At 39.7% G+C, this 14,741-nt stretch overlaps 1 protein-coding gene across 8 annotated transcripts in view; it reads left to right on the top strand.

Annotated features, from left to right (window-relative positions):
- LOC311152026 (dystonin-like) overlaps positions 1-14,741 on the top strand; it is a 255,181-nt gene that overhangs the window by 173,554 nt on the left and 66,886 nt on the right. For all 8 annotated transcript variants that reach the window (XM_084202770.1, XM_084202771.1, XM_084202769.1 and 5 more), the window contains 4 exons: positions 1,278-1,407; positions 2,977-3,176; positions 4,164-4,659; positions 5,552-7,026. In XM_084202770.1, coding sequence (XP_084058896.1) covers positions 1,278-1,407; positions 2,977-3,176; positions 4,164-4,659; positions 5,552-7,026 — 2,301 coding nt within the window. The remainder of the gene's footprint in view (positions 1-1,277; positions 1,408-2,976; positions 3,177-4,163; positions 4,660-5,551; positions 7,027-14,741) is intronic.

Raw genomic sequence — 14,741 nt, 5'->3', positions numbered from 1 at the left:
CTGAAGGGCTGTATGTGTCCAAAAGCTGTTTCTGCAGCTGCTGGCTCACTGATGCTCCACAGACCTCCCAGTCTCTGCAGCTGCAGTGGCTTATGTCTCTTCCAAGGCAGTGTTTCTCTTCAGCAGCCCTGTCATGCTTGTTAAGTTATATAGCTGCACAACAGCCCCCTTCCCCCTTTATAATTGATATGAGAAAACCACTGATTCAGCAGTAAGCTTCTGTCCTGTTTCAGCATTGGAGACATATGCTTCCCTGGCAATGAAGGACAATATTTACACATGTAAGGTTCATCTAGAAAAGGAAATGTAATGGATAGGGAAAATTCTTTTCTTGCTTGTGATTGTATATAAACAAAGACAGAATTAGATTTAACTGAGTTTCTTTTATATTTGGCAGGTCACCCTTAAAAATTAACCTGACCAGCTACCAACTTCCTCAGGGTTGGATAAAATTCAATCATAAAATTCAGACTAAGTGTGAAAGAAAACCAGCTCTTTTTTCTTAACAGAGAATGTGCAAAGCTATCATGATCATCTAACCCGCAGTGTAGTAATAGAAAAGTATTCACAAATAGTTGGAAAACTGAGTGAGTGCCCAGGCAAGAGTCATCTGATGCACTGGACCTTTTACTAGAAGTTCTAAATCAAGTACAGTTTGTTCAGTCTGGGTTTTGGATAATTAATAAGAAACATTCACTTCTGTCTGCAAGAACAGCATTAATTAGGATTTGCTGGAGTATCTCTGGTTAGAGATCTCAGGTTCTCTTCTGTTAGGTTTACACTTAAAACTCTGATTCTCTTTAAACTATGGGCTTAGGAGATCTACATTAAATTGTCTGTGATAGCAGGACTCCTGCCGAGGTAGATGAGGCCACATCACACCCCTCTCTGTTGGAACTAGCTGGGTTATTTCTGCTGTGAACTGTAGTTTGCATCAGTCAGTTTGCCTTCTGTACACAAACAGAGTCCAAGTATATGTGGATATGATGGAACCTAGTGAATCTTACTTATCTGAATTCTTCTAGTTCTGTCACTTTTTCAAATTTAGCAATAATTTTTAATATAGTTTATATCTTTCAGGTTCTCTCTTCCAAAAAAATTGACTAGCAACATATGTCATTATAGTATGTTTTGAGATTCATAGCAGAAAAGTAGTATGTATAGGCTAGATATTTTTTTTATCTTCCTGTTTTGCATCTCAGTATCTTAGACTGCAAACTTTACTATTCTTCTTTAGTCTCTTACTTATTTATTTATTTTATCACCTAAATTTTCAGCTTTTTGAAACTGAATTAAAGCAAAGTGCAAATAAAGTGCAGGAACTGAAGGACAAAGTTACTGAGCTGTTGGAGAAGAACCCTAACTCTCCTGAGGCACCTAAGTGGAGACAAACATTGGATAAAATAGGTATTTCAATAAAGCTATATTATACCTCAGACTGATTTGGAAGTTGTTTTATTATCAGTTTTTTTAATTTATTAGCAATAACAAGTATTTTTAATACCTTGTTTCCTCTTACATGTTAAATTCTATGGAAATCACTCCATTTGCAAACATGTATATCTGAAGTAATTCCAGTGATGTCCCTGGGCTTTGAATCCGTATTAGTGCACAGGCTATAGCTTGACTCCCTGTTTATCTTTTTCAAACATTGTGCAGCTAAAACTTGACAGGCCAGTTACAAGCAAGATATATATTTTATTCTTTTTACAAAATATAACAGATTAAGATGATTCTAATTTCATGTAGAAAATCATTTGAGTTGTTGGTAGTGCTCTTCTGCATGTATTTTTCCCATGAACTAGTGGCTTTTGGCATTTTGGTGGTTTTTTTGCTGTTTTCTAAAACTGTATAAATGTTGCTAAAAATTTTTTAAGAAGCCAATGAAAATAAAGAAAAAGACCATGCTTAGTCTATACATTTTGAGATATTACAACACCTAATTGTCATGAGCTTTTAAAAATTGTTGTATGTTAATCATATTTTAAATAAATTATAGGTCAATAGCCTGGTATATCAATCTTGTTTCATAGTGATAGGCATTTCCATAGCTACACCAACAGTAATTTTGAAGCTGAGAATTTTTCCAGTCTGTCCTGGTTGTTTCAGAATGAAACTCTGAAAAGTTTAAGTGACAGGTAAGGTCTCCAACAGACCCTTAGTAGTGTTAAAAAGGGATTCATACAGAATGAGCAGAGGACTGTGAAGCAGCAAACAGAACTGTGAAAAACAGGGATGAAAATCAGGGACAGGGAGACTTAGCAAAATACCAGAGCTGACTGAGCAAGCAGTGACAGTATCACAGAGGGGAAGGGGGAAGTTACAAGATTAAGGCTCAAAGGCTGCTCTGGAAGCCACTTGCCATAGTGGAAAAGACCACAGACTGGCGAGGTGTGAACCTAAGCTCACACAGTGCTTTTGAAATACCTATAAGCAGAATATTCTCATTGCCCATCATTAGGTACCTGCTTTAGATTTTTTAGAGGAATGTTTAAATGAATGATACAGACATTTGAAAGAGTTAGGCTTTTTCAGAGGGCTGTTCAGAGCTGAAGCCTAATTTTCTGCTTCTGATCACCTTTGAAAACTTAAGAGGTTTTATTATTGAATAAGCAGGGATATTTGTCTATCTAAATCAGGCACCTGAGTTATAACTGAGTAGAACCCTTTGCCTTCTATATCATTTGAGACCAAAGCCTAAATTTGGGGGTATTTCATTTAGTAATATTCTAGTATAATTTTATTACACGTGGAATATTCATTGCTCTAAAAATTCCACACGTGGCTGACTGTCATCCAAGTGCATGTGGGTCTGACTTAAAAGATTTTATTTGCAGAGTCACTGCAATAAGGCATCTGGAGTTAATCAGCATGAAGCCTTATGAGAGAGCTCTGTTTATGTTTCATATGTAGTCTGCTGTCACACAATCCATCTGCTAGAACATGCATGCAATGTGTTAACATTACCTTTGTTAGATTCCAAATGGAAAGAGCTCAATCAAGTTACATCTGAGAGACAACAAAAACTGGAGGAGTCTTCAAATTACCTGATTCAGTTCCAGACAGCAGAAGCTCAGCTAAAGCACTGGCTTGTAGAAAAGGAGCTAATGGTCAGTGTGCTGGGACCATTATCAATTGATCCTAATATGCTGAATACACAAAAGCAACAGGTTCAGGTGAGTAGTGCCAACACACGTTATTGATTTAAGTTTCTTCTGCCTTTTTTTCTATTAGCAAAGTACTATTTTGCATCTAGAGCAGAACATGGTTAGTATAAGCCATTAGATTTGTTTATCTTTAGGTATCAGCTTATGTCATACTTGACTACAGCAATTACAAGAAAAAATTATCATAAGAGTGAAAAGAGATCAGAACAGGTAAAGAAAAATGTTGAGGAGACAGTCAATATCAGTATTGTTTAAAATGAAGTATTTGAAACATGAACTATGATCTAATACTGTATGAAATACTATGACTCGATATTGGTAAGTGCTTCAAAAGTCTAGACAGATGGCATAAGACTATCATGTATCACTTCATAGTCCTTAATAGTTCAACCTAATTGACTTAGAAAAGGTTTGGAATGTTCTGTAAAGTAAAGCCATTATATTTGTCCCTTCTTTTGCAAGCACTGCAATTTACTGTCAAAAAAAAACCAAAACAAATGAGAACCAGTGATAGAAACTTAAAAGGTCCTACACTACACATTCAGACATTTTGTGAATTAGCCAAATAGTTTCAGTTCTATAATAAACCATTGCAATATTATGTCAGAATACGCTTTCTTTGAAGTTGTTTCTTAAGACAAATATCAAAACTGTCTAGGAAAGAAGACGCTACTTGAAACTAACCAGCACTTACTTTGCTTGGTGTGGTTACTTAATTACTGTAGTATTAACAGAATTCATTGTTTACTTGTATCTCCTGGTTGACTTTCTATTAGATGATGTGTAAATTCACCTCATTTTTTTCTGTTTCTTTGATGTAGATACTTGGAAACAACACAGTTTATGTAGAAGGCACATTTATTTCACTGGCTTTTAAACTTGGATACAGTCAATAATAGAGCTTAGCTACAACAAATTCTACATGATGTTTTTGTCAGAAGCACTTTTTTTCTCATGAAGTAAATCCTTTTTAAAATTCTCTTTTTTTTTTCCTAGATTCTGCTCAAAGAGTTTGACACCAGAAAGCCACAATATGAGCAGTTAACTATGGCTGGGCAGGGGATTCTGGAGAGACCTGGTGAACATCCACCCTCACATGAAATTGTAAAAGAGCAACTGGTAGCTGTGGCACAAAAGTGGGACTGTCTAACTAGCCAGCTGAAGAAGAGATGTGACCGAATTGACCAAGCCATTGTGAAAAGCACAGAGTATCAAAGTTTACTCAGAAGTCTCTCTGATAAGCTAAGTGCCTTGGATAGTAAACTCAGCAGCAGCCTGGCTGTGAGTACACAGCCTGATGCTGTGAAACAACAGCTGGAAATTGCTAAAGAAATGAAGAAGGAAATAGAACAGGAAATGAAGAATATACATGCAGCACAAGCTCTTTGTGAAGAGCTGTCAACACTGGTTGGGGAAGAGTATTTGAAAGCAGAACTTACAAGACAGTTGGATGGCATCTTAAAATCATTTAAGGATATCGAGCAAAAATCAGGTTAGTACTCATTTAAAGAGAAACAGTAACTAAGGCATAAAATAAGGTAAAAGTTTGTAATAGAGGTGAACTGAGCCTGGTGCCAGCTCTCAATCCAATCCAACTCCCAAGCAGTTTTACATTAGAATTTAGAACAATCCCAATGCCTTGAAAAGGTAAGAGCAATGCTTGGGATCTCTAGTGAAGGGTTTAGGAGATAACTTGGAGTAAAATAACAAGGCTTTTATAATGTCCATCTTCACTGAATTAGGACCAAAAAAGGAGCTACCAGCTTCATAGGGGCAGAGTATAAACCAAAATAATTTTTAGGCAAATGCCAGTTAATGGCTTAGTGAAACACAGTGGTAATTGTATAAAAGTGCCTGTGACAGAAAGAGGCTGGTAGTCTGCAGCCTTTTCTTACCTTGTGAACAATAGAACTGAGCGAGTAATACATTGCAAGTGATATCATACTTTGTTCTCCCTAGCAGCCTCAGTTTTGGGTTTTTAATTTCCTCTGGTCATGAGGAACTTCAAAGAATCTCCCTAGGAGGATGTATTGCCTGTAGGCCATGAGTTAGACACTACTGGGTTATACCACTTAATATTCCCTGTGCTTACACTGCCTAGTACCGTGAATCACAATTGTGATTTCTATGACCAAAATCTGCTCAAGTGGGATCCATGTAGGCACAGACTGGATAAGCTCACCTCATTTGATTCCTGTCCTATTGCCTTCATTGCTCTTCTGTATTACAGGAATGAGTCTGCCCCTTGCAAGAAACTTGGTTGTCTGCCAGTCAAACTCCACATACTAAGGACTGGCTTTCTTAAAATTAATGATCAGTTATTTTTTTTACTGAATACTGGCAGGTTCTGCTAATGAACCTCTGTGCTGCCTTCTCCTTTGTAGATAACCATGTTCAGCAGCTTCAGGCAGCATATGCCACTTCTCATCAGTTCCAGCAGATGTCGAAGGACTTTGAGGCCTGGCTAAGCAAAAAGAAAGAAGAGCTGAACCAGGCTCGTCCTGTGTCAGCCAAGCTTGAGGCCTTGCAGTCACTAATTGAAGAACAGAAAGATTTTAAGAAGACAATGACCGATCAGATTAGTTCCTATGAAAGAATTGTTGCAGAAGGAGAAAGTATCTTACAGAAGACTCAAGGAGATGACAAAGCAGAGTTACAATCCCAAATTGCCACACTCAAGAATAACTGGGATGAAATGAATAAAAAAGTAAAAGAAAGGGAGGATAAATTAGCAGATTGTCTGGAGAAAGCCCTCAAATATAAGCAGCATGTAGAAAATCTGCAGCCGTGGATAGAGAAGTGCCAAAGTAACCTGTGTGAATTGAAAGTTGGCATAAACCCTGTTGAAATAGAGGATTCTATTGTTCAGGTAAGGGCATGGCAGAAAGACCTGGATAAACACCACGGGATGGTGGAACTATTAAATAATTCTGCTGAAAGTTTACTCAATGCAAGTCAAACAGATAAAGAAATTGTTCAAGAAGAAACTAAGGTGCTGAATCAGAATGTGAAAGTGGTTACAGAACAGTTACATAAGAAGAGAGAGTGCTTGGAAAATATGGCACAAAGGCTGAAAGAGTTTCAGGACTCATCCAGGGAAACTGAAAGACAACTTAAAAGTGCCAAAGAGCATCTGGAAGCTCATGACTCACTTGGACCTCAGTCATTCAGTAACAAACACCTGACAATGATGCAGGCCCAGCAGAAAGCCTTGCAAGGTTTAAAGCCTCACGTTGATTTAGCAAAAAAGCTTGCCCAAGACCTGGTGGTAGAAGCTTCTGATTCAGCAGGTGTTTCTGACCTCTTACTCCAAGCTGAATCTTTGGAACAAGAATACACTGCAGTGAAGCAGCAAGTTGAGGACAGGTGCTCATTCCTAGAGACCAAACTTCAGGGAATTGGCCATTTCCAAAACAGCATCCGAGAGATGTTCTCTCAGTTTGCAGAGTTTGATGATGAACTTGATAGCATGGCTCCAGTGGGGAGAGATCTCAAGGTACTGCAGTCACAGAGAGAGGACATAAAATATTTCATGAAAAAGTTGGAGGATCTTATAATGAATAATGAAAATGCTAATAAAAACTGTAAAATTATGCTGGCCACAGAAGCTGAAGCTTCTCCTGATCTTGTTGGTATAAAGAGAGACTTGGAAGCTCTAAATAAACAGTGCAACAAGCTAAAAGACAGAGCAAAAGCCAGGGAAGATCAAGTGGAGGGTACTATTTGCCGTGTTGAAGAGTTTTACACTAAGCTAAAAGAATTTTCCACTCTGCTTGGGAGAGCTGAAGAACATGAAGAGTCACAAGGTCCTGTTGGAATGGAAACAGAGGCTATTAATCAGCAGCTGAATACATTCAAGGTAGGAAGATTGCTTTCTTATTATTATAAAGTATTTTACCACAATACCATTTTATTAAACACCATAGTGAAAGAGACTGGTTACGTGCAGACCTTAGAGGAGTCTTGTTTCACAGCAGTCTGTTCTGCCTGTATGCATTTTATCTGTTTTAAATGGGGATCTTATGCTCCAGGGAAACTTTCCTTTGCTACAGCTTGGCAAACATTGGGACTTCTACATCTCAGCTCCCAATTCCTGCACCCCAATTCCCTCTTCACCTCTCTTCACTATCTTGTTATCTTCTGCAATCGATTTGCCTTTCTGTTTTTGAGAAACTGCATATTGTCTCTATTTGATGTCCATGTATTACACAACTTTCATCTTCACAGTGGTATGTATTTTAGACTCCAGTGTTCACATACCTGCCCACATTCACTTTGCTCATCTGAGTAGTTTAAGTTTTTTTAATCTGGATATAGAATTCAGCATATTTAGGTTTAAGGTGTTACCTTTTGCCATTTTCTGTTCTGATACACTGGCCAGTTTTACCTCACTGAATTCCACCCTTACCCAGAAACATCCAAATAAAAAGAAAACAGACAAAATAATCCCCATATGATATTGGGATTTTTCTGTACTATCCTTATCCAAAATGCACTCCAGAGCTTCTGTGTGTAGCTTTTTTAATTTGCCAGCTAGCAATCCATGTCCAGTTCAAAGAAATGCATTGCAGTGATAGTGAGTGTTAATTGAGCTTTGCTGCTGAAATAAGTACAGATATTTGCTTGGATTAGGTTTCCAGTGCTCACCAGAATGATTTATAGATGTAAGCAGTTTTTGAAAAAGATCATAAATCTCCTAGTATCTATATAGTAGCACTAAATATTCTGAATAGCTTTGGTTTCATTCCAATATAATATTGATTCAAATGTTTGTACGACTGTACATTAGTTGACACTTGATGATAAAGCCAAACCTTCTTGCAGGATTTGATAAGCCATGCTGTTTGATGACCTTGGAAAAGAGTCATTACATGGCTGGCCAACAGAGGGTGCATTTTGCTTGTTTAAGCCATATTGTAAAGGAAAATTAAACCAGAGAACTTTCATCTGGGAATTTCAAATGGAAGTTACTGGGAGTTTTGGTGAATGTATAAATAGAGACAAAAATCTTGAACAAATAGTTACATTATGAGGAGATTCCATTAGACTGGGAGGATTAAAATTGTATGCCAGTCTATCCTAACAAGTCTATCTCAATTTAAAAGAGAAACAAATGGCTTTTCTTTGTATATGGTTAGTAAAACACTTTGGATATTGGAAAATAGCAACAGCTCCTGCTGTGAATGCTCTTGCTTACATTGACTGTACAGGACTTCACTTGTAGCCAGTTTGGGATCTCTGATTTCACTACATTTCTTGCATTTTCAAACATTAGGTGCAGCTTCAGGTCTTTGTTAATACGTATTTTATACAATGAATGTACATATACAAATATGTGTTTTATTATAAAGAAAAATGTTTCTGGAGTGTTACAAGCTGATGAGTGGATGGTAGGAAAATCCAGTCCCCTTTGTGTTGTCCCAGTGTTGTAGTTCATCAGGGCATTGGACACTATACAGCAATTGAGCAGTTTGGGAGTGAGAGACCTGTGCAGACCAGTGGGGTGACAGCATCTCTGGTAATACAAGAGCTTATGTGGTAAGGAGACAAAAAAAAAACAACTCTGGAAAGACATTAAGGAAAACAGTGATAGCAGCATGTTTATATCCAGAAGTCTACTCTGGGATTGTATTTATAGGAGATATTTATAAGCTTAGAAATGTGTTTTGCTTGAAGCAACTATTCTAGGCCATGCTTTTGCTTATGATTAAAAACACAATGCCATTAAACAGGAGGTGAAGAATGATGAAAAAGTGAAGGGGTTGTTTAAATAAGCGGGAAGCAAATGCAGAAATAAAACAGCAGAGTGATGAGCCTTTGAAGAAAGGAAACAGGGAGACCAGAATGGGAAATTTTACCAAGTGAGAGTGTAGTTAGTGAAGGGATACTGATAGCAGGAGGATAGGGATCAGCTGTCCTAATGCTTGGTGTCAGTGCTACTGGAGCATATCAAAATCTACAGTAAGTAATCTATCTGTTTATACTCTTTGCCCTTCCAGAGAACAGTTCTACCTGAGGCAGCAAACTGTAGGGAGACTGGATCCCACCGATCCTGCTCCACTCGTGGTGTGTTTGTGTTTGCTCTCATGTTTGTGCACGTACGCAAACACATCCAACCTGAAAATGTGGTTGTGGACACAAAACCACTGTCTGCCTCCTTATGTCTTTAGCTTCTGTGGTCAGCTACAGTCAACTTCAGTTCCTCAAGAGTAAAGCAAAAGTGTCGTCCTTTATTATAGATCTATTAACATGAAATCTTCACTCTTCAGGGAAGGATCTTGTGTAATGGGCCAGAGGTGGTTTTTGTGGTTTAACCAATTTTTATGTACAAAGAATTAGAGCTGCATGCATCTTCTTGGCATGACATTAAAACACATAGTGTTTTTTAAAAGATAATCTGGCTTTGAGTTGTATTTTATATATATATATAAAATGCATATGCATAGTTGTTTTATTTATATTTCTTTGTAATGTGCTTATTCCAGTCAGTATAGAGCGTTAAATTGAAAGTAGGTGCCGTCAGCGTTAAATTGTAAGTAGTTGCCATCAGTGTTAAACTATATTTGTTTACAGTGCAGTTATAAAATTTACTTTCTGTAAAAGAAAATTTTCAGAGCAGTTCATTTCAAAGTAGAACCATGACTCTTACTTCACTTCAGGAAGAATCAAATGAAGAATTTATCTCAATTAATATAAAACACACACAAAACAGTACTAATTGACTTGGCTTTGTAAGACACTTTCTACCCCAAAATCTGTATGCAATGTGTAGATTTGTCCTGAAAGGAAATTTCAGTGAGTTAGGTTTGTTAAGGTACACTGAGTCTGCCACCATTCTTCAAAAGCAAAACAAAAAAGAGTTGTGCAAATGGACTGAGCCAAACACTCTGGGTGTGAGTAGCTGCACAGTGCTAGAATGTTTGCAGTTGGAGAAGCAATTGCAGCTAGTTTCTCTCTGAAATAGAGAAAGAACTCAAAGTTGAATTATTTTATGTCATTCTTCTTAGTAAAACCAACATGTCACTGTTACAGCTTTCATGAGTATGTGGTTCATTTGATTTTTGCTTTTATTTTTGGATTTAAAGTAGATATAGTCATTAGAGGTTGCCTTCTAATTGGACTTTATGGGAATTTTTAGGTATCCTGAGTATTCCTGCCAATAAGCTTGAACAAAGATTTTAATTGGCTTATGTTATAGAACCACAGAATTGTTTAGGTTGGAAAAGACCTTTAAGAACATTGAGTCCAATGCTAACTCAGCACTGCCAAGTCCACTGTTAGCCATGTCCCTAAATGCCACATCTACATGTCCTGTTAGTTATGTAGAGGGTGTCAGTCCACTGATTTTTGCTTTGAAGGCAAATCATGTTGAAGGCATAGTCAGAAGTTTCTCTTTAGGTTTCCCTTTGAGCTAAGTGTTGCACATCCCATGCACTGTTTACAACCCCTAGAATAAGATACTAAAATCTTCCATGAGATTTACTACACTTACAGTCTGTATTGAAAAGCAAAGCTAATATAAGGAAGTATGAAAATTTTTTTAAGAATTGTGTTTTGAAAGTGACTTACCTATCATACAAAAGTCTTCAGCAGAAACAGTGAAAAATGGTAAACTATTTTTAAACTGTTAAAATAATTTTGCTGTTGAACAAATATGGACCAATTTCAGCTATACACTTCGCCTACAAAATCATGCATCACTTTCTGAATTCAGCCGGGATCTATCTGGTTTTGGTTGTTTCAGGTGAAAATAATCATGGATGATAGGACCTTTCATCAAAACTATGTAAAATTCTTTTTGCATCTTTAACATTATATTATATTCTCAGCTAGAGAATCCAGAGGTGATTATCTGGCATAATCCAAATGGTATATGGCTGCTCACCAGAGAGGAGGAAGAGAGAATTTGTTTTGCATGACCTTAGTGTTTTGATATGTAGCTGACTGTTTATTAAGTAAATCAATAAACATGAAGTGTGGTACGTTTGTATTTCTTGCATACAGTGTATCCTACTTGCTGCTTCATGCAGAAAGCTCAAGCTGATTGCAGTGAATGCACTGTGTTAAGTTTCAGTACTAAGTGCCTTATGCTGCCCTAAAGTGAGATCTGAATTGCCCCTAAAACTGATGCTGATATCACATCGGCAGCTCAGCTCAGGGTTTGCCTTCTACTGGAGGGGAGCTGCTCGGTCATAGCAACTCCTCCTGTGCTCTTGGCAAGTTACCTGTGAGTCTCCCAACCCTTCCCCTCTGTCATTATGAGCTAGAAGTGTAGGTGCAAAGTGTTGAACTGTATTTAAAAGATGTCAATTTCCAAAACTGGAATCTTTGTCCTGATAGGCTGGTTTATGGCTCCAATAAATCCCACTGGAAAAAAAAAAAAAAAAAAAAGGTCTTTCAGATATAGTAAGGTTTTCCCCCAATATTTTAATGTTTCTTTCAGTGGGAGCTGAATTCTTCAGGAGTGGCTGCCCTGTCAGCCAGCAGCAGCCTACGCTCTTGCCTCAGGGCCAGTGACCAGAATGAAAATAGTCAAAACTGGACTGAACTTTGCACGTCAGGTGGAGAAATCTGTGACTATTCCAACACCTAATCTAAACACTAGGCGAGTTTGCGGGATTTCTTTTTTTTTTTTTTTTTAAAGTAAAACAGAGGTAAAGTTTCGGTGTAACTTTGGAAAGGAAGCCTCCATTGAAATGACTGCTTCATGAGACGGGGCGATGGCGTGCGGGCGCGGTTAAAGCGCCGCTTCCCCCCCTTCGCGGAGTTTCTCCCGGGACGCAGCCGGCCGGAGCGGTGCCGGCCGCTCCCCCAGCGCTCCGGAGCGGGCTGCGGCGGGAGTGATGTCACCGCCGGGCGGGCGGCGGAGCCTCCCCGCCGCCTGCCCTCCCAGCCCCCTGCACGGCACCGAGCGAGAAGCGAAGGCGCGGGCGGCTGAGCAGATAAGGAGGCGGCGGGGAGGGCCGGAGGGAGGGGAGCCCCCGGAGCGGCGCTGCGGGCGCGGGCGGGCCGGTGGCAGATGTTTGCTGAGAGCGGAGCGGGGCGTTCCTGGTCGCTGGAGCGGGGCGAGCCGGGGCGCGGGGCGGCCGCGCCGGGCGGGACGCGCCGGCGCTGCTCGGCGGGGGTTTTCTCCCTCCCTCCCTGCCTCCCTCGGCTCCTTAGCAGCTGCGCTTCAGAAATGAGGAGGAGGCGAGGGCAGCCCGCTAGCTGCAGCTTGTAGTCGGAACCTGTCGAATGTAAACCTGCCGTGCCTTCGGGGAACGCGCCACGCTTGCTCGGCTCTGCAGCTGCCTTAAAGAGCTTTCCAGTATGGCATCGGGAGAATCGGTCTGAAACCTTCGTCTTCCGACGGGCTGCTCAAAGGACGCATTGGCTTGGCTGCTAGAAAGTGATGTTTTCCTGTGGGACTTGTGGAGGCACCGCGAAGCAAGCCTGTTACAAGAGGAGGATAAGCTGCCTTTCAGATCAAGGTTATTTATAGCTACTGCCAAAAAAGTAAAGGGCTGTTTTATTATTCTTACTGTTCTGGATTTAACTTATTTCCCCCCACCCCCCAGGATTTTCTCCGTGCCTTGGTCAGGACCATACAAGTCACTGTGGATTCTGTCTTTTTAAGCTGCTGCACCATGTTTTATTTATAAAGGAGATGGGACCCTGCAAGCCAGCTAAATGGATTACAGTTAAGCAGTCATGTACAGAAGATAATGTACTGCCTTCTGTAAGACTTGTTCATTTGAAGGCTTATTTGGGAGATTTCAGACACAGATTCTGACCTGGAAAAGTAAATGAAGCCTTCCACTGAGTTTTTGACATACTTGGCCACTGCTGGTTTCTGCTATACTTCGTTTTTCTGTGACATTGGGACATTTCTGTTACTTTCTTACTGAAGCACTTTATATTTTGGGGGGTGGAAAACCTCATATCCAGGTTAAGTCAAATTTAAACGGATGCACTGATTATGAATGACCTCAGCCACTTCATATCTTATGATGTATATTTTCATATCTATGCATCTTATGTAAGGGCAAGTTTACTATTTCTTCAGATTGCTAGTGTTTTTTAAATGTTTGCCCTAAATCTGTGAAAAGTATACTTGTGTGTATACTTTCAACATGGGGAAGCCACTTAGCAGGCCAGACTGCCTACGTCAGAATCCTCCATGTGTTGGCAAAGGGGAAGAAGACGAAGATCTAAATATTGAAGACTGCTACGTTCCCCAGAGGTCTATCTATGACACTGTGCGGCTGAATGAACAGATCGATTCAGGCTCCAAGGGCAGCCTCTCCTCGAGGCATTTCACAGACCGGACCTTACCCTACAGTCACAGAACACTGGACATCAGTACTTTGTGCTCCAATGGTGCCCTTACTTCTTCCAGTGTTTTTGAGCTGCGAAGCCGCGAAGCGAACAAGTTAGATGAAAAAATGATCTTTGATGCTCTTAAGCTGAACAGCGATATAATTCGGACAGCTGGGTTACCCAAGGTGAAGTCTCACACCGAAAAGAAGGAGCATAGACGATCCTGGAGAATGCTTGTTCCACCCAGCTTTCCAGATTACACTAACAGAAGTGAAAGCTCCTTTAATGAAACTGCTGATCTGTCAGAGGCAGCTAGACTAGGCAAATGCAAATGGGGTACGAATTCTCTTACCTCCGAAGAGGATGATTCTGGTTTATGCAGCCCTCCAACAGAAAGGGAAGATAAACAAGATATGCCCTTAGCAGGGGAGCAAACTCAAGTACGAAGTCTGTCTTCTGCAGAAGATATCCATGTAGTAGGTCAGTTCAAACCATATATCCCAGCAATTTGCAGAGAGCAGCAAACCCCACTGCTTGCAAGCATGAGTCTCCCTGTCAGAGAAAACGGCAGACTGGCTTTGCATGACATTTTACCTTCTGGAAAATTAAAACAAAACAATACCCAGACATGTGAGAGTGACCAGGAAGAGATGGAGGGGAAACACTCTCACTTACAAGGTTTCAAAGAGAAAATTCTGTCGCATGAAGATCCTCTTCAAGGTGACGGAAGAAGTATTACCCCAGACAAAAATGAAGTGGAAAATGCATATGAAGTTCATGAAAAAACTAAAATACAAGTCACAACAGTAGAGGAGGATTATGTGGATGACGTATCTCTTCATGTAGATGTTTGTTACACTAATGCTGCTGTAAATACTAGTGACTTGGATTTTGCAAAATATGAAATTTTATCTGATACGGAGGAATGCAGTGTAGCATGTACAGGCTCAAATGAAATGGCATTTTCTGTTCAACAGCTTGAATTAGATAGTTCTGTAAACTGCCCAAAAGTTTTCTCAGAGAGAAATAAAGGCAATATCTGGACTACTGGCATCCAAGACACCTTGGATACAGTCTGCAATGGCCTCTTGTCCAACAAGGTAACTAGAAAAGAAATCCATAGATTTGTGAAATAGTTGTAGTGTAACCATAAAGACATTTGTTTAAAACTCTTAAGTTTTGTCATCACTGCAGAATTGTAACTTTAAAAAAAATATTAATTAGGCAGATGCAGTGATCAGTTCCATTTGCATAGCACACATGGGGCGTCCAAAG

This window comes from Fringilla coelebs (genome assembly GCF_963513975.1).
Source record: "Fringilla coelebs genome assembly, chromosome: 3".
In the NCBI taxonomy this organism is placed as follows: Eukaryota; Metazoa; Chordata; class Aves; order Passeriformes; family Fringillidae; genus Fringilla; species Fringilla coelebs.
This window is presented reverse-complemented; position numbering and strand designations above follow the sequence as displayed.